The 17,521-nt window shown below is 35.5% G+C and overlaps 2 protein-coding genes across 3 annotated transcripts in view; one reads left to right on the forward strand and one right to left on the reverse strand.

Moving 5' to 3' along the window:
• The first annotated feature begins 696 nt into the window (after positions 1 to 696).
• OSGEPL1 (O-sialoglycoprotein endopeptidase like 1) lies at positions 697 to 12,532 on the forward strand. Of its 2 annotated transcripts, XM_068544797.1 has the most exons (8): positions 697 to 822; positions 2,003 to 2,243; positions 5,960 to 6,347; positions 7,145 to 7,349; positions 7,426 to 7,574; positions 8,731 to 8,861; positions 8,985 to 9,056; positions 10,523 to 12,532. In XM_068544797.1, exons 2-8 carry the CDS (start codon positions 2,023 to 2,025, stop codon positions 10,599 to 10,601), a joined length of 1,245 nt encoding a protein of 414 aa, XP_068400898.1. In that variant the 5' UTR covers positions 697 to 822; positions 2,003 to 2,022; the 3' UTR covers positions 10,602 to 12,532. The 2 variants fall into 2 exon arrangements, with proteins under 2 accessions (XP_068400898.1, XP_068400899.1); XM_068544798.1 differs by lacking the exon at positions 8,985 to 9,056 and having other exon boundaries at positions 700 to 822; positions 10,523 to 10,606.
• Positions 12,533 to 13,591: 1,059 nt separating this feature from the next.
• The window catches only part of ANKAR (ankyrin and armadillo repeat containing), a 70,483-nt gene continuing 66,553 nt past the window's right edge, over positions 13,592 to 17,521 (reverse strand). The window contains exons 22-23 of the mRNA XM_068544794.1: positions 15,121 to 15,167; positions 13,592 to 13,836 (exon numbers count right to left, since the gene is read on the reverse strand). Coding sequence (XP_068400895.1) covers positions 13,592 to 13,836; positions 15,121 to 15,167 — 292 coding nt within the window. The remainder of the gene's footprint in view (positions 13,837 to 15,120; positions 15,168 to 17,521) is intronic.

Here is a 17,521-nt window from a genome sequence, read left to right on the forward strand (position 1 = left end):
TAGTAAGTGCCACTTTGTTGTTAATTATGGTTATTATTGTCACATAAATGAAATTTTTGATAAGTTCTACCTTAAAAATTCTTACTAATGTCCTGATAATTATAAATTTACGTATCTGGAAATTATGAATTATACATCTGCCACTAGACCATAACTGTGACTTCCCTACCTCATACCAAGAGCTTCACACCATGCAAGGCGCAGATACATGTGCCAGCCTGTCCAACCTTGCATTTATAAAGTCCTTGTTCAGTAAAATCTTAGCGCCTAGCAGGGAAGAAAAACAGATTGGGATAAATCTGTTGAAATGGTAACAAGTTCACATACAAATAAAAACAAAAAAAGACTGAAGGAGGTACAAGAATAGGAGTACATACTATGCTGAAGTACATACTTTACCTTCAGAGTAAGCAAAGACATACTTTTCTCACAGTTGTGTCCAAATTCCAGCCTAAGGCAAAAAATTTTTTTCTTTTAATGTAGCGTAGTGTTTAGAACTAAATGTTATGTAGTCGAATCTGTGTTCGGTCTCCACTAGACCAGTCACTAGCCGTGTGACCTTATAGAAGTCTTACCTACAAATCTGGGAGAATTGCTTGAGCGCACGATCTGGGGAATGAGAGCCTTTGTGCTTATATTTACTCGAAGAGTGACGCCCTCTAGGGTAATACCAGCCGACCCTGGCGACGGGACGCGGGCACCGTGTTGATGACATCACTTCCGGGGCGACAGGTTCGGGCTTCCTTGCGCCTAGGAAAGGGCGGTCGATCGGTTTCGCTGCGGAGAGGAGACGAGTACTAGTTACTGTCGTTCACGAGGAAGGTGGGTGAAACTGCTCAGCCCTCTCTCCACTGATGCTTTCGCGCGCCTGGAAAAGCGGTTCCAGTCAGAGTCCCTCGCCTTCTTAGAGCAGACAGAGACCAGCGCTGGCCAAGTGCCCAGGGTTCGCTTGGGATCCTTCCTGGCCTGAAGGAGGAGGGCTTCCCACAAGCTTCCTTGGCTGGATTTAGTGACTATGTCTGATTTCTCGTGGCGCGTCTGTTGGGGCTGCATCCTCTGCAGGGGTCCTCTGTGAATAGGTCGCTTATCTCTAATCCCTGGATGCCCTCTGCTCCTGTGGAACAATAAAAGTTCCAATATTCGCTCTTTTATTTTTTTCCATTTTGTCCATTAGTGTGATACGGAAAGAGCCTACTTAAATATCTAGAAGGTTCTAGAACAGGTGATTTGGGGGGGCATGAGACTAGATATTTGGCAGTGTGAAATAACCAGGGTGCTTAATGATGGACTGCTGTTATTTGGGGCAAAGAGGATTTGAGGAGATCCCTGTTATGATAAACCTGTGGCAAAAATGGAGATTTAATTCAAACAATTGTAATTAATGGATAAAATAGGTATTAGGTTACGGTCGTTTTAGTTGAGATGCTCTTTTAAGATGAGCTTTATGAGAACACTTGTTTCTAAACTTAGACGACTAAATCTTTGTGCTTTATGTGAACTCTTGTTTTCCGACCAAATGATTAAATTTTTCTTTTGAAAGATGTTTCCAGGAAATGGAATGCATTGATTTTCATCAGTTCCATTTTGCCCTTATTGTTTGATTTTTTTTTTAACCACATTTTGTCTTAATTTTAGCTATAAAAAAATGAATAGCACTTTCCAAAAGACTATACATGCAGCTGTTGTACTGTAACATTAGCTGTTTTATAAAGAATAATCAATAGTTTGGTAAGAACAGCATGCAAGTAATAGTAATACTAAAAATTTTATATCTAACTTCCCGTTTTCCCTCTTAAAGAGCATTATATTCATTCATACTGTTATTTATATTAACAGATTTCTACAGACTAAAATTTTTTGCTAACTTTTACAAAACTTTCCTAAATTTTTATAAAACTATATATTGAAAAATAAACCAAGTTTTCGGAATTTTGCTTTACTGAATGGGCTAGTGGCTAATGTCAGTTCCAAATAATAGTTTGTTTCTTTAATTCTTTTCCAGGAATTATCTATACAGTAAATATGCTAATATTGAATAAGACAGCAGGAGTTTTTTCTAAACCATCAAAAAGGAATATGTATGAATTCCTAAGAAGTTTTAATTTTCATCCTGGAAAACTATTTCTTCATAAACTAGTATTGGGAATTGAAACCAGTTGTGATGATACAGCAGCTGCTGTGGTGGATGAAACCGGAAATGTTTTGGGAGAAGCAATACATTCCCAAACCGAAGTTCATTTAAAGTGAGTAGACATTATCTTGGTAGTTTCCACTTTTTTTTGGAAAAATAAAATGAAATAATTTTTTTTTGTATTTATTACATATAAAAGTTAAACTTTAAGAACTAATTTCTTCTTTCATGCAGAAGTTTCTAATAACTGCCATAGAAAACCTTAAACCCCTCAACCTGGCTTTTAAGGAGCTCCACAATAAGGTCCCAACCTTAGCTAATCCTGTTGCCAAAAAGAAACTAAACTCCAATATTTATCCATGATTTCCCCTCATGCCTTTTCCTCTTTTGTCCACCTGTATGTTTCATGGTCTCAACTGAAGTCCTAGGAAAGTATGACCTGACCTCTAGCCTGTGTTAATCACTGCAAAAGAAAATCCTATTCACATTTACACATATAATTCATATTGGTACTTAAATAATAATATACTGTTGTATTAAAGCACAGAATGGTGCCAGGTTTATAAACTCAGATTTTTCCAGAGGGCCACCAGACAGGTTACATAAATAGGTGGGTTGGGTATAATGTGGAGAATATCTATAGGAGGTCACTACTCAGCTCCACCCAGTTGTTGCCATGCAAGAATGTAGGCCTTATGTTATTTGATTATCAGAATTTTCGAGAGAAAATGGAAATCCAGAATGTTATGGTAATATCTCCCAGATTTTAAAAATTAGTAGGTAATTCAGATATATTAAAATACCATACAGTTCAGATATGCCTTCAAGCCATTAATTTACAACATCTGAATAGTGAAAAAGGTTGGTGTTTTGAGATCACAAACCTGTGTGTGAATCATGAATTAGTGATTGGTATTGGCGCTGACTTTGGGAAGTTCATGATCCTCTCTGATTCTGTTTTCACCTCCAAAAAATGGGAAAGATAATACCTGCCTTATAGGATTGTGGGGTGCATAATAGAAATAATACAGAATATTAGAAATAGTATACGTGAAGAGGCAGAGTAGGCCTCTAATGGTTACGTATTATATGAAAGGGACTGTGGTAGGTCTTCATAAGGCACAGTGAAATACTAGCAAGTCATAGCCTTCAAGAAGCTTAACCTAATCTTTGAGACATGGTATGTAGACCTACAAGGAAAGTTAGCAGTGCAAGGCAGCATAAAGTGAGTAGCAAAGAAGTAGTGCAGACAATAACTTATTACCATGACTTAGTTTTACAGTCCTTTCATTATTTTGGGGTGTATTGGACATTTGAACATGTAAATGTTAGCTGCAAAGAAAGGCCTACCCTAACCACTTAATCTAAATTAGGTACTCCCACCCTGTTTATTCTATATACCATATCCTGCATATTTTCCTCGTAATTCTTTTCATAATTTTTATGTTTGTTTACTTATGTACAGTCTTTCCCCCAATAGACTGTCAGCTCCATAGTGACAGGGGCTGCGTCTGTATTAACCACTACACTATGCCTAGTGCCCAGCATAGCACCTGACATGTTGCAGGGGTCAGTGGCCTTGAGAGATAGTCAGGCCTTCAATGAAAGAGGATGGAAAGAATATTGTAGGCTGAGAGAGCATCACTGGCAAAGGCAAAGAGGTGAGAAAGTACTGGACAGACACTTAGTTTAGCTAGCGCATGAGTCACTTGAGAGGAATATATAGGCAAATAAGCTATTTGGTACCATCTCCTCAGCGCATCTCAGCATTTATTGAATACCTACAATTGCAAGGCAGCATCTGAGGCACTGTGGGTACATATATATGATCCCTTCCTCTGAGCAGCTTACCACATAAAGTGGTTTACATTCTGGTTCAGCCACTGACTAGTTTTGAGACCCTGCACCATTTTGTATGTCTCAGTGTCCTTATCTGTGAAATGGGGCTGATAATGACAACCAGCTCATAATATTGTTGTGAAGGTTAAACGTGAATTCTTTTAAAGCATTTAGTGCAGTTCTTGACAAATAGCAAGGGCTCAAAAAAACCTACCTATTACTAGTAACAATAGTACTTCTCTTACTACTATAAATAAGTGACGAGGACAGATAGGTAAATAGGTCATTGTAAAACAGCATGGAAAGTGCAATAATAGAGGATTGCTTGGAAGAGGAGTTCTTTCTTTCGAGCCAGAGACCTGAAGGACAATCTTGACTTCTCCCTCACCACTCTGTACCCAAATGAGTCATCTAGTCATAGTAAATCTACCTCCCAAATATTTCTTGAAACTTTTCCTCCCACTTTCCACTTAGTGCAAGCCCTTATTGTCTCTTGCCTGGACTTTTGGCTCCAGTCTTGAGGCTAAATGGTTTCACTGCCTCTTTATTAGCTTTGTTCTTTAATCACCCACTTTCCATACTGTCTACAAATTATTATTTGATTATTAATTAATTGATTTTATTAATCATAATTAATTCTTTGAGAATAAAGCCATGGTCTTATTCATCTCTTTTGTCTCTGATGCTTAGCATAATCCTTAGAAGATAATACATAGAAGAGGCACAGAAAGGAAGGGGAGTAGGCAAGTGGGAGGAGGAAGAAATGAGTAGGAGGGAGAGGATTTGGATTTAAAGTCTCCCAAATTCCAAGAAAGTAAAAGCTTTTGAGTAGGTGAGTGATGAGGTCAGCACTGTGCTTTTTTTCTGGCAACACAATATAGAACAACTCCAAGGATCAGAGAATGTATCTAGGGAAGTACAGTTAGAAGGCTTTGAATAGACTGAGTTAATGAGAGCTTTTCGAACTTGGTGGTGGCAATGGGACAGTGCTGACCTTATCAATGGTGATAAACTTAATTAAATGTGGAAAGTGAGGGAAAGAAAGGAGATAAAGATAAGCCTGGAAACCCAAGTGATTAGGAGGTTATTGATGCCATTAACAGAATTGAGGAATATAGGAGAAAAAGTCACTTTGAAGAATTAAGGAAAATGGTTTTATATTATGGATGTGTTGAAATAAGATCATTTCTTTTAAATATTGCCCTCATTGACTGACACAGTACATATTTTAACTATTAAATATTCATTGAATGCCGTGTATATAGATCTTACAACATCAATATTTGTAGGTTTTTTTTTTGAGATTAGAGGTACATCTTGCAGACCCTCTATATTTTTGCTCTGCCTCTCTGATCAGTCACATGCTGGCAAATTTTTTGCTAACAACTTTGCCTTCTAATTCTTTATTCTTGACATTTGGAGTGGTCATCCACTGCTTGTCCTACGTGGACCAAAAATCAAAATTACCAATCCAATTAAAGATTGGATTCCCAAACTTTATTTCAGGATTTCAAGCTGTCTACTGCCCTACCATGAGCTCAAGTGCAGTGTGTTTAAAAATAAACTCGTCTTCTTCACAAAACTGTCTTCATGTTTCTCTCTGTTAGTAGTTCTTTTCTTCCAGTCAGATTAATTTTCCTAAAATCCAGTTTTATCCAGTCCTTTCCTTATTCAAGACTCCTTCCTTAGAATGCTTCTCAAAATTATTTTGGTGATTTCATTTATCAAGAAACAAATCCATAGGAGTTTGTTGTATAGAGTTTTGAAAAGTCAGAGACATTAAATAACATCCTTAATCACTGAATGTTGAGTTCTTATAATGTACTGCACATTATAAGGCACACATAATTTGAAAATACTTGACTTGCTAATGTCTTTAGCTATATAATGGTTAATTTGAAAACATGCCTTCAGCCATAATGTATACTTTTTCTTTCTCTATTTCTATAATCTTAAAATTATAAAAAGCTGTTTTTTTATATCTTTCAGAACAGGTGGGATTATTCCTCCAGTAGCTCAACAGCTTCATAGAGAAAATATTCAACGCATAGTGCAAGAAGCTCTCTCTGCCAGTAAAGTCTCTCCAAGTGAACTCTCAGCAATTGCAACTACCATAAAACCAGGACTTGCTTTAAGCTTGGGTGTAGGCTTATCATTTAGCTTACAACTGGTAGACCAGTTAAAAAAGCCCTTCATTCCCATTCATCATATGGAGGCTCATGCACTTACTATTAGGTTGACAAATAAAGTAGAATTTCCTTTTTTAGTTCTTTTGATTTCAGGAGGTCATTGTCTTTTGGCATTAGTTAGAGGAGTTTCAGATTTTCTGCTTCTTGGAAAGTCTTTGGATATAGCGCCAGGTGACATGCTTGACAAGGTAATTATTTAAGAATTAATATCTCTATTCTTTTTTGTTAAGGTGTCTGTTTCAGCTAAATAGTAATAGATACACTACTGCTATTCATCTAAATATTTCTGAATATCATATTAGACTGAAAAAAATTACGTGCAGTAGAAAAAAAAAGAGTAGTACATAATTTTATAAAAGATCCCTTCTTACCCATTCCGAATAAAATGATATGAGGTTTACATTAGTACATAAAGGCTCAAATAGTTTGCATATACAATTTTTTTAATCAAATAACATAATATATGTGAAAGAAGGTGCTTTGTGAAGTGTAATGTACCTTTAAAAAGTGAAATAAGAGGACATATAAAGATAACATGAGGACATTAAAGATGTACAAAGTTCTATTATTAAATGTTACAATTGCTGACACCACTGACAAGCAGATTTCTTTTCCTTTGTTTTAGAATCTTAAAGCCTACTGCCTTATACAAAAAACCGGTTGCCAACAGCTGAAATGACTGGAAGAAATAGGGCAGGTTCTTATTTTTGAAGTTCATCATTAAGCAGTCATTGTCATTTTCAAACCTATTTTCCATCCCCAGTAGAAGAGCAAAAGTAGATAGGAAGGCAGTGATTGGCCACTATTGATCAGGTTGTCAGAAACAGCAAGATTGTCTGTCTTGACTGACGACCCCAGCTCTGGTCCATGTTTGTAAAAGTATTGCATGTCTTATTCATCCAGGGTAAAATTCATTTCCTTTGCACCCTGGTTTCAAAATGTACAGTTTCATGACATTACAAAAATTTTTGTTTGTTTTTGATAGGTAGCAAGAAGACTTTCTTTAATAAAACATCCAGAGTGCTCCACCATGAGTGGTGGGAAGGCTATAGAACATTTGGCCAAACAGGGAAATAAATTGCATTTTGATTTCAAACCTCCCATGCAACGTGCTAGAAATTGTGATTTTTCTTTTTCTGGACTTCATCACGTTATTGATAAGATGATAATGCAAAAGGAAAAAGAGGAAGGTATATTTCTAATTAGTAAAGTTGGACAAATAAGTAGTACTGGATTGTACCTAAAAATACCTGCTCATTCCTGCAGGTATTGAGAAGGGGCAAATCCTGTCTTCAGCTGCAGATATTGCTGCTGCAGTACAGCACACAATAGCCTGCCACATTGCAAAAAGAACACATCGTGCTATTCTATTTTGCAAGCAGAGAGACTTGTTATGTCAAAGTAATGCAGTACTGGTAAGTTTTGTAATTTTAGAATAGTAGTAATCCTTTACAGTATGTTACTTTTCTTCCCAGAGTTTAATTGACCCTAAGCATAGGATGAAAAGATCTTTATGCCATATGCTATCCCTGACAGTATGAAATCACGTAGAATAAAAACTAACAGCCATTGGGATTTCCCTGGTGATGCAGTGGTTAAGAATCCGCCTGCCAACACAGGGGACACGGTTTCGAGCCCTGGTCCGGGAAGATCCCACATACCGCGGAGCAACTAAGCCCATGCACCACGACTACTGAGCCTGCGCTCTAGATCCCGTGAGCCACAACTACTGAGCCCACGCGCCCGGAGCCCATGCTTCGCAACAAGAGAAGCCACCGCGATGAGAAGACCGCGCACCGCAATGAAGAAAGAGTAACCCCCGCTCGCCACAACTAGAGAAAGCCCACGTGCAGCAACGAAGATCCAATGCAGCCAAAAATAATTTTTAAAAAAGACAGAAGACTTTTAACAGCCATTCCCTGTACAGGCCTGGCAGCTTTATAGGACATCTGTACAGCCTGTGTGGCAAAAAAGTTCAAGGCTGCATCTTATTGAATTTAAAAGAGGGTTTACAGTATGAAACAAAATGCAGTATAACTGCTGTCATTATTGAAGGAAAAATAGGCTGTTTCCTTCAAATTTATCTTCCTTTGATGAAATCCCTTTAAATGTGCTTAAAAGCCTTGATAAATTTCCTGTGTAACTGTATCTTAAACTTCGTTCTTTTGAAAATTGTAAAGCGAGAAAAATATTTAAATGGTAGGTTCACAAAATGGAATATTACACAAATATCAAAGGTAATAGTTTAAGAATTATGTAGTAAAATGAAAAAAAATGCTTATAACTGAAAACTGCAGGGTCTAAAATACTGTACTATAACTGTAATGAGAAAAGGGTTAGAAGAAAATGTACAAAAATGAAAGTGATCATATGGTAATATTGAAATTGTTGGTGATTTTTGTTTCTTTTGCAAATGTTTATTATATAGATCTATCACTTGCTCATTACCCACCTACCAAAATGTGATATTGTCTTATTGTATAATGCTGGTACTTCCCCCAGGTTTAGCTCACAGCTTAGCTCATATTCATGGGTGATATTTGTTAATTTTGGTTTTCTCAACTTTTTCAGGTTGTATCTGGAGGCGTTGCAAGTAACTTATATATCCGAAAAGCTCTGGAAATCGTGACAGATGCAACACAATGCACTTTGTTGTGTCCTCCTCCCAGACTGTGCACTGACAATGGCATTATGATTGCGTGGTAAGCCATGGATATTTGTGCTTCACTCATAATTATGTAAATATTAATTGCCATTTCATCATGCTAAATTTTCTTCCTTTAAATCTGGGGCCAGTTATTTTATTTTTATTGATTCTTATTTAGGAATGGTGTTGAAAGATTGCGTGCTGGCTTGGGCATTTTACACAGCACAGAAGGCATCCGCTATGAGCCAAAGTATGTGGTACCATTCATAATCTTTATGCAAGTTGCATTGTAAAAGTCAAAGCCTGGATTTTGCTTTTATATTTGAGGTTTTCATTGACACTGGTGGTACTTGAAGAAAGAGTACATTAATTTTTTTCATCTAACCTAAGCATTAGATACCTTATAATAAATATTTTTGTTATAGCATTAAATTACATAAATGTTGACAAATCATAGGTTAGAAACAGGCAGTGGGTAAGGATGATGAATTCCCTCATTGGGGACCAGAATGGAAACCATGTCCATGACCTGGACTTTTGCAGTGTTAAGACCATCTCAGCATCAGTTGCCGTGCTGGAAACTTAAGGAAAATGTGCAAAAAGCATTCAGGTGTGAGACTGGGTTGTGAGTATACTTCTCCACAGGCAGCTGAGAAATGGCCAAAATATAGCTGTTTTCTGGAGGCCTTATTTCCTCTCCCAAATCAAAGTTCTTGGAATAGCACAGTTTTTCAATTTGTTATCAAGTTCTGGTCTAAGCTAATTCTGGAATAGTAAAAACAGTAAAGCATGATGATGTTTCATAATCTAACATAATTCTATTTTCAACAGTGTTTCATCTGCAGTTTTAAACTTTTCAGCATTTTAGTACATAACTATACCTATGTGAACCATAGACTATTAAGGCTGATCATAAATGAACAGAGTTTAGTTAGTAGTGACAGAAAGAATCCCTTAAGTTGATGGCCTAGGCTCAGGCAGAATCTTACCATATGATCCAACACTGTCTTCTTGTGGCAGTGTTGAGGCTGGAGATGATGGCTTTTTTTAGGTTGGGGTCCATCTGAAGCCTTGTATAGGGCAACATGGTAAAAAAGCAGAAATCTGAGGCCAAAAGTATTTACTGAGGAAGAACAGAGAAAGAGGGTAGGATCTAAGACCTCTCCTGCCACCAGTGACAAAGGAAGGTAGAAAAGGAGCAAGCCAGCTTTTGAAACCTCAGAGAAGAACGGTAGAAACCTAGAGAATTTCTGAAGTTGGAATAAATGCAGGTCTGACTTTGTATGGTAAACTGTTTTTACCCTGTTAGCTTTGTAGAGCATTATAAGGCATTTTTTTGTTATTTTTTTCTGTTTCAAGGTTTTATTTATTTACAGTATTTGAGAGAGAACTCTTTCAAAAACATCTCAACCCCAAACTCATTGAATTGTATGCATTAAATATGTTTAGCTTTTAACATGTCAATTATACCTCAAAGTGGTTTTAAAAAATTGCCCAATTTAGATTTCTAGCCTTCCTTCACCCATTATTCTGGTTTGAGGTCCTATTGTATTTTTATTTATTCAAGAACCACCATCACATATAATCAGTTATACACTAGATACATATATTGTTTATCAGAATTCTAAGCAGATAGTTTGCAGAACTAGTAACAGATCAGTAAACAAATAATGTAAAATAATTTGAAATAATGTGATTTGTCTGATTTTGATGCAGATGTCCTCTTGGAGCAGATATATCAAAAGAAGTGGGAGAAGCTGCCATAAAAGTACCACGATTAAAAATGAAGATTTGATTTTTGCATTTCAAAAAATTCCCTAAAGGTAGTAGTAAAGTTTTGATTTTTTGTATATCAAATATATAATACTAATTGTTCATCAAGACTTTCTTTGTTATCCTTTTTATGTTTGATGTTTAACCTGCTCTTCTGAGAGACTATAATAATATGTTATAGTCTTATAAGGGAGTATAGGGGTTTTTTTATTATCAAAAACCAAATAAAACATCTTGTGGGAAAAAGAATATACTGATATTGGCAAGTAGAAAGACAAACCTTGGAAAAAATATAGCAATTCTGCTAAATCCTGGCCCCATATTATACAGGCATAGATCTTTACCCCCCTTTTTCATATCAGGATACATTAGCCTGACTTTTCTAATGAGAGAACAATTTTAGAAAGGTAGCCAGGTCAAAGTCATGTCAACTCAAGAATTCTAAGTCAAAACAAAAGAATATATGTTAGTAATTATAAAAATATATATTATTAGATATCTTCTCTGGAGCAAATGGGATTTCTCTACATTTCTTAAAATGGGATTTTAAGAAATATGACATGCAAGTAATCCCTCAAGTGTATACTGTACTTTTTAGTTGGCCACATATATTCACATTCATTATTTTAGAAAGTATATTTAAATCAGTGAAAATATATGAGGTGAAAGGGCTGTTTTATTTTTGGATAATGTTCTTTGACTCTGACTTTTACTGCAGATATCATAACAGTTCATGACTTTTTTTCTGCCCAGATTAAAATAACTGAAGGTACTGTCCTTTGAATATAAGGATGATGCTACTAACTATTTAATGTCCTTTGAGAGATTTTGCTAGTAGAGATTTATGTTACATCATCCGTACTGGATCAAGTTGTTAATTTTCTAGTCAGTGACTTGCTTTATTGAGAAACTAGAGGGTAAGGATAAAAATCTAGAATGAAAAGATTTCTTATTTTAATCCTTCCTTAAGGTGACCTTCCCTTTTGGGAAATTCCATAAGTAATTCTTTTTTCTAGAATTGTGATCATAGAATATTGCTTTATGATCCTCCATTTTATCCTGGAAATATAATTTATATGAGAGAACATATAGAAACAGCAACATTTATAAAGCTTACATTCTTTGATGTTGAGGTATAGGTATGATATAATTGGTTTGTAACTATAATTTAGAAGAAACTATTAGTTTGTGAATTCACCTTTTACATTTGGATTTGTATTCTGTATCATGTGAATCTAAATTCACAGAAAGTGTATCTCCTTTGGCTGTTACAATAAGACTGCATATAAACTATGGAAGAAAATTGACCAAAATTTTTTCCCACCATCACAAATTTTATAGGAATATCTATAATCTAAGTTCTTAAAATTTCAAAGTATCAAAACTATTCCAGATGCTACAGACACACATGTCAAAATTAAGTTCATGATATAAATCAGGTAAACTACAGATAAAGAAAACAAGCAAATTCTGGAAGCATTCCATATATTTAGGTCTTTCAGTATTTAGCCAGAAGGAAGGAAGAGAAAGGGAGAAACATTGAACTCTATATTGGCAAGCATGTGTGCCAAAGTTAGCTTATAGTACAGGTAAGAGGCAGGCAATTTGCTGAAACTCTCTATATACTGAGGCCTTTCTCATCTTATGTATAATTTTTTAAAATAAAAAGAAAGTGCAGGGTAATAAAAGTAATCTGTACTTTGGGGCTGTACTTAAGGAGAAATACTGTAAAGTTTTAAGTGTGGTAGGATGGTCCGGCTAGGCCAAGATACTCAGGAAATGTCTATGTTATTGCATGCAAAAAAACCCTGATCATCAACTTTGAAACCACCTGAAGCCAGTTTCAAAGCTCAAAGTTTGCTGTCTAAAGGTTTTTTTTTTTTAATATCTCCAGAGGCTTAATGTTTCCAATGATATGAATTCTTAACAGTGCTGAATAAATGAATAAATGAATAAAAGGTTTGTATCATTTGAATTATTTATCCCTTTCTAGTATAAAATATGCCATTCTTCTCAGAATTCCACCAGGAAGTTGTGACTCAGAGCTATTTAGATAATTTTGAATCGAATTTGAAGACTAAAGAGGTCTCTTATTGTACAGTGGTTAAGAGCACAGGCTTTGGACTGTGGCACACAGAAAGCCCTGAGTACCTGTAGCTGCAGTCACCACCATCATTACTGTTATGTTAAAGCATGTTGGAGAAAATAACTGCTAATTAATGTGTGTGTTCACTGCAGCCCAGGTAGACTATAGAGACAATTGAGCAAAGTGGACAGAGAAAAACGGTGGCTCTTTAAAGGACCCACTGAAGCCTAGTTAGCTTTTATATCAAATCCATTTGCTGCTGTAAAAATATGAGAAGCAGACATACATCAAAACTTGCACCTACTGGAAACAGTACTCGTTGGGCAAAGACATCACATGATTCTAAGCCACAAAGAATGTCATCTATTCCAGCTGCAAACCAAAGATACTCTGTACGTATGGAGAATGGTCAACAGTGGTGGCCACACTTTTTAGCCATACTTTTGTGCTTGATGGGAAAGGATTTCAGATTTTTTTTTAGTAAAATGTTTTTAAAAGTATACATTTCAGATTTTAGAAGACTCGTGTACCTGTAGTATTTATCATTAAATATCTTAAGGTTGTACAGTGAGTGTTAACATGTAGGCTACTTTGAATCAGGTCTTTTTAGCCCAGCATACCAATTTTAAAATGTTTCTAACAAACACTTGATATATACACTAATTGTGCCACTTGTGTCAGTTGCTATATCTTAATAGTTTTAAGTGCAGGCATTCTATTATAGAAAATTCTAATTACTTTTTGAAACCATAATTCTGACCTGATGTTAAGTTCCAGTAGACATGCTAAGGAAAATTTGTTAAGTATCATCAATATCAAGAACTTCCATTCAAAAAGATTACTCAGTTATATATATTTTACCACAATTAAAAATAAAAAATTTTAAAAGATTGCTCAGGAATCCTTTTACACTAAAGTGTTTTTAATTAGCCTTCTGCAGGCTCCGGATTAGCTTTCTGTACATGTTTCCCAAGTTGGCTCAACAGCACTATTCTTGGTCTTGATACAGTTGTGATATCTGATGAAATTGCAGATGAAAAGGAAAAAATATTGTGAGAAACAGTGGCCTTTTTTGTTTTGAAGAGTCCCGTGAAGTTAGTTACAGGAGGTATAAAAGTCAAAGAATCTCTTGGTTGAATTTTGGGTTTTAATTTTCTTCGGTGCTCTTTCCCTAAAAATTAGAGAGCCACAATTAAGTGTCTCTTTCTTAAGCCTAAGATCCCTAGGTATAGTCTCATTGCATTCAGTTCTATATATTTCTGTTTTCTTCACATCACTAAAACATACTAAGAGAACAGATCAATAGCTTCCAGACTTTTAGATGCCAGAGTGCAAAAATTTGTGGGGATCAATGTATGGTTGCCAACTTTTTATTATGCCAAGTTAGCACTAGTGAAAGAACAAATGCCAGCTACTTTAAACATCGTTTTGTAAAAGAAGGGATATTTTAATGTCAATAGAAAGTGTAAAAGGCATTATATCAAAATGGAGGACTTTACTTGAATGAAATTAACTTTATCAGAAATTTGATTGTCCTTATTTTTTCTTATGTTACCACAAACCTGTGAAAACTTTATCAGACCGTTACTGGTATACATATTGTTATTCAGAAACCAATATTAAAGTGAAGGAATAATGGAACTGGCTTTATTCTATTATGTAAATTACTCTTACACTAAAGAAGCTATACAAAAACCAGACGCTCTTCTACCCATGATATTCAGAAATAATAGCCTCCCACACATACTTAGCTTCCCTCATATCTCCCTGAATAAATGAAGTTCTTTCTTCTCCTTTTCTTTTCTTATTCTCTCTCTTTCCATTTGTGACTCCAGCAAAGTGATCTTGATTTCAGAAGGTTCTATTTTTGCTTTTGACAGTAAGGTAATATACGAAGTAAGACTGATTTTGGTCCTACACTACGCACACATGAACAAGCACTAAGCATATACATAAAACTAGTAAGTAATTTATTTTCCCTATTACATGTCTGATAGGAATTGATGAGTAACATTATAAGATCTAGACTCTGATCTCGCAGGCCTAGGCCACTCAGCCATCATCTGCCAACTTTGAATAAAACTGTACATAGTATCAGTGGAAACAGTGTGGTCTCTGCCCTAAGAACTTATAAGATAGACAAGTTGTACATGAAACAGAATAATAGCAAGATCGTAATTAAAGTCATATTTACATGTTGTTTCAATAATGACTTCTATGCATGGCTTGTGGGAAAAAGCAAAGAGAGTGATTTCTGTCAAGTGATATTAGTAGGGAAGCCTTAAAAGAAATGATTAACATGGGCTTGTAAATGGGAAGATATTTTAGGTATATAGAATTAGAAAAGCATAAGTTTACAGGTAAACTTTTTTTGGTAGTCCCTACATTTTGAATTCTAAGAAATGAACAATTATAAAGTGTCAGGGCTAGAAAGTATAAAAGAAAAATCAATTACCTTTTTTAAAGACAGGAATTATGGATGGTCCTCCATTTTTCTCCAGACTAAAAGGAAAACATTTTTATCACAAAAACTAGATATATATATAAAGACTTAGTACACCCAGGTACCATGTTCAGTGCCTAATGGTCTAATTTATACGTTACCTGTACTAACTATGCATGTTACCTGTAGGTGTTTTATATTCTGTCACTCATTGACTCGCTTATCACCCAAAACATTTGGAAGAGTAAATCTGCCTTAAGTGATCGGGGAAAGCTCCATGGAAGAAGAGACACTTCAGTTAGGTTCTGAAGAAAATAGGTCTTTAAATGGATGAGGTGGGGGGCGGGTATTCCAGATAAAGGGAATAGGATATGAAAAATTACAGTACTATAAAACAGCATGGCAAGTTCAAAGGGCACTAAGTAGTCTGGTGTGATTGGAATTAAAGGTATCTGGAGACATGATGGGAGATAAGGTTGGAGAATAAAGATCAGGTCATTTTATATATTAAGAATAAGAGAAAATTTAAACTTTATTTTCAAACCAATGTAATACCTATGAAATGTTTCAAGCCAAAGAATAACAAGGTATACCTAAGTTAATATGATGTGTGTGGCTTTAAAAGAAGTATTATTTTAATCATCATCCTGTACATGTAACATATAAATATGGTGTTACACAATTTCCCTGGTAATAAAATGTAAGTCTTGATTAAAGTTAAAATATTAAAACTGCTTATCACAAATGTGTTCCTGGTTAATTTGATGAGGAACATTTGCTGTTGTCAACTTTAATGAGGCACAGGCCCCGATCTATTCAATATGTCAGCTTCATGGCTATAGGGTCACGTGAAACTACCTACTGTTAGGCTCAGAGTACTTTCATGCAGGGTCAGTTAACAGTAAAATTATGGCTCTACATGCTTCAAAATTTATACATCCAAAGACTCTTCTAATCTGCCATTCTTGGGGCTGAATAGGGGTGTGGGAATAGAGAAGTGGAATATACTCCAAAACAATGCTGTTGTGATCCCAACCAAAATCAATGTACTTTATGTTTCCAGTAGTGGAATCAAGGAATATTTTGTGGAACTTCTTAATCTTTTAGTGCATTTCCCATAGTTTCATTTAAATCAAATTCCTTTACAGGATTGTTATGAAAATTAAAGGGAATAGTCTATGTAAATGCTCTAAGGAGAGTGCATAGAATTATTATTAGTTATGGGAGTAATTGTTATTTGCTTACCAGTTCCACCTCACTTGGTAGCCATTCCTATAAGTTTACTGACCACTTGTTACTGCTTACAATCCTGAAAGTTGAGTGTTCACAACTCCAGAGGGTGCCATTCACCTTACAGTCATTGTATATTTGTATGGTTACTACAACCATTTTCCAGGGGATGGCAGTAAAGTGTACTGAGGAAGGGGCATCTTTTTCTAATTCCCAAAAAGTTGCCGTATGGGCTAGCTGTGGGAGTGACTGTGTAAAATAATACTTCCATTATTTAAACTAAATTAATTTTTTGAACCAGTAAATACTACTTTTAACACTGTCAATTAAAGCAATTGTAATTTAGTTTTCCCTGGCTTATTATATAAAATTAGATAATCAGTTTGGGGTTTTCAGTTTTTCAAAGAATTCAAATTAAAGTGACTGAAGATACACTCATTTTTCTCTATATTTAAAATTGACTTATAGAACCATGATACGCTGTTGGGTCCTATTCTCTTCTATTATTGTAGAGTTAATAATATATCTTGAGTAGTTCTGTTTCCGATATGTAAATAGCACTATTTGCAGAGACTTGTAATTCAGCTACAATTACAGAAGAAGAGAAAATATGTCCATTGTAAGGAGATTCTCCTCTTCTGTCTTTTTTCAGAAACTTAAGTTCATGATAGAACTACAACACTGCGGCAAAATCGTCTGAATAAATGCCTGGCAAACTTTGCCATAACTTGAACCACAGGGTTTGATTTAGCCCTGTTTCTGCCCTGGGAATTTGGCCTAGCTTTGGATTAAGTCTAAGAGTCCCACTTGATGCCAAGGTCATAGTGGCATTCCTGGTTGCCTCAGAGCTCTCAAATGTACCCCAGTCTACAAAAAAAATGGCTTCCTGGATCAGACTTGGAGGCAACCAGTCTTCCAGAAACTTTTCTGAAAGGCAGATGAATAATCCTAGCCAGACAGGATCCCCAAGATCAGGTTGTATTCTTGTCTGCACTTACAATTCTGTTGCTAACTCGGAATTAAAACAGGCTTTGGCAATGGACATTTAGAATGAAATTTATCCTTTGTTTTACAATGCATAGATTCATAACAAGGACAGTTGCCCATGTTTGATCTTCCTCAAACTTCCTTAAAAATTCCTCTCAGTAATTTTAGTACTGCAACTTCAAATATAGAAACAATA

This window comes from Eschrichtius robustus, chromosome 5 (assembly GCF_028021215.1).
Source record: "Eschrichtius robustus isolate mEscRob2 chromosome 5, mEscRob2.pri, whole genome shotgun sequence".
Lineage (NCBI taxonomy): Eukaryota > Metazoa > Chordata > Mammalia > Artiodactyla > Eschrichtiidae > Eschrichtius > Eschrichtius robustus.

Excerpts from the sequence above, each read along its gene's own strand:
- OSGEPL1 (XM_068544797.1), top strand. The coding sequence starts at position 2,023 with ATGCTAATATTGAATAAGACAGCAGGAGTTTTTTCTAAACCATCAAAA. Across the intron at positions 7,350-7,425 it reads GCAAAAGGAAAAAGAGGAAG|GTATTGAGAAGGGGCAAATC; the intron begins GTATATTTCTAA and ends TCATTCCTGCAG. Across the intron at positions 9,057-10,522 it reads GGCATCCGCTATGAGCCAAA|ATGTCCTCTTGGAGCAGATA; the intron begins GTATGTGGTACC and ends ATTTTGATGCAG.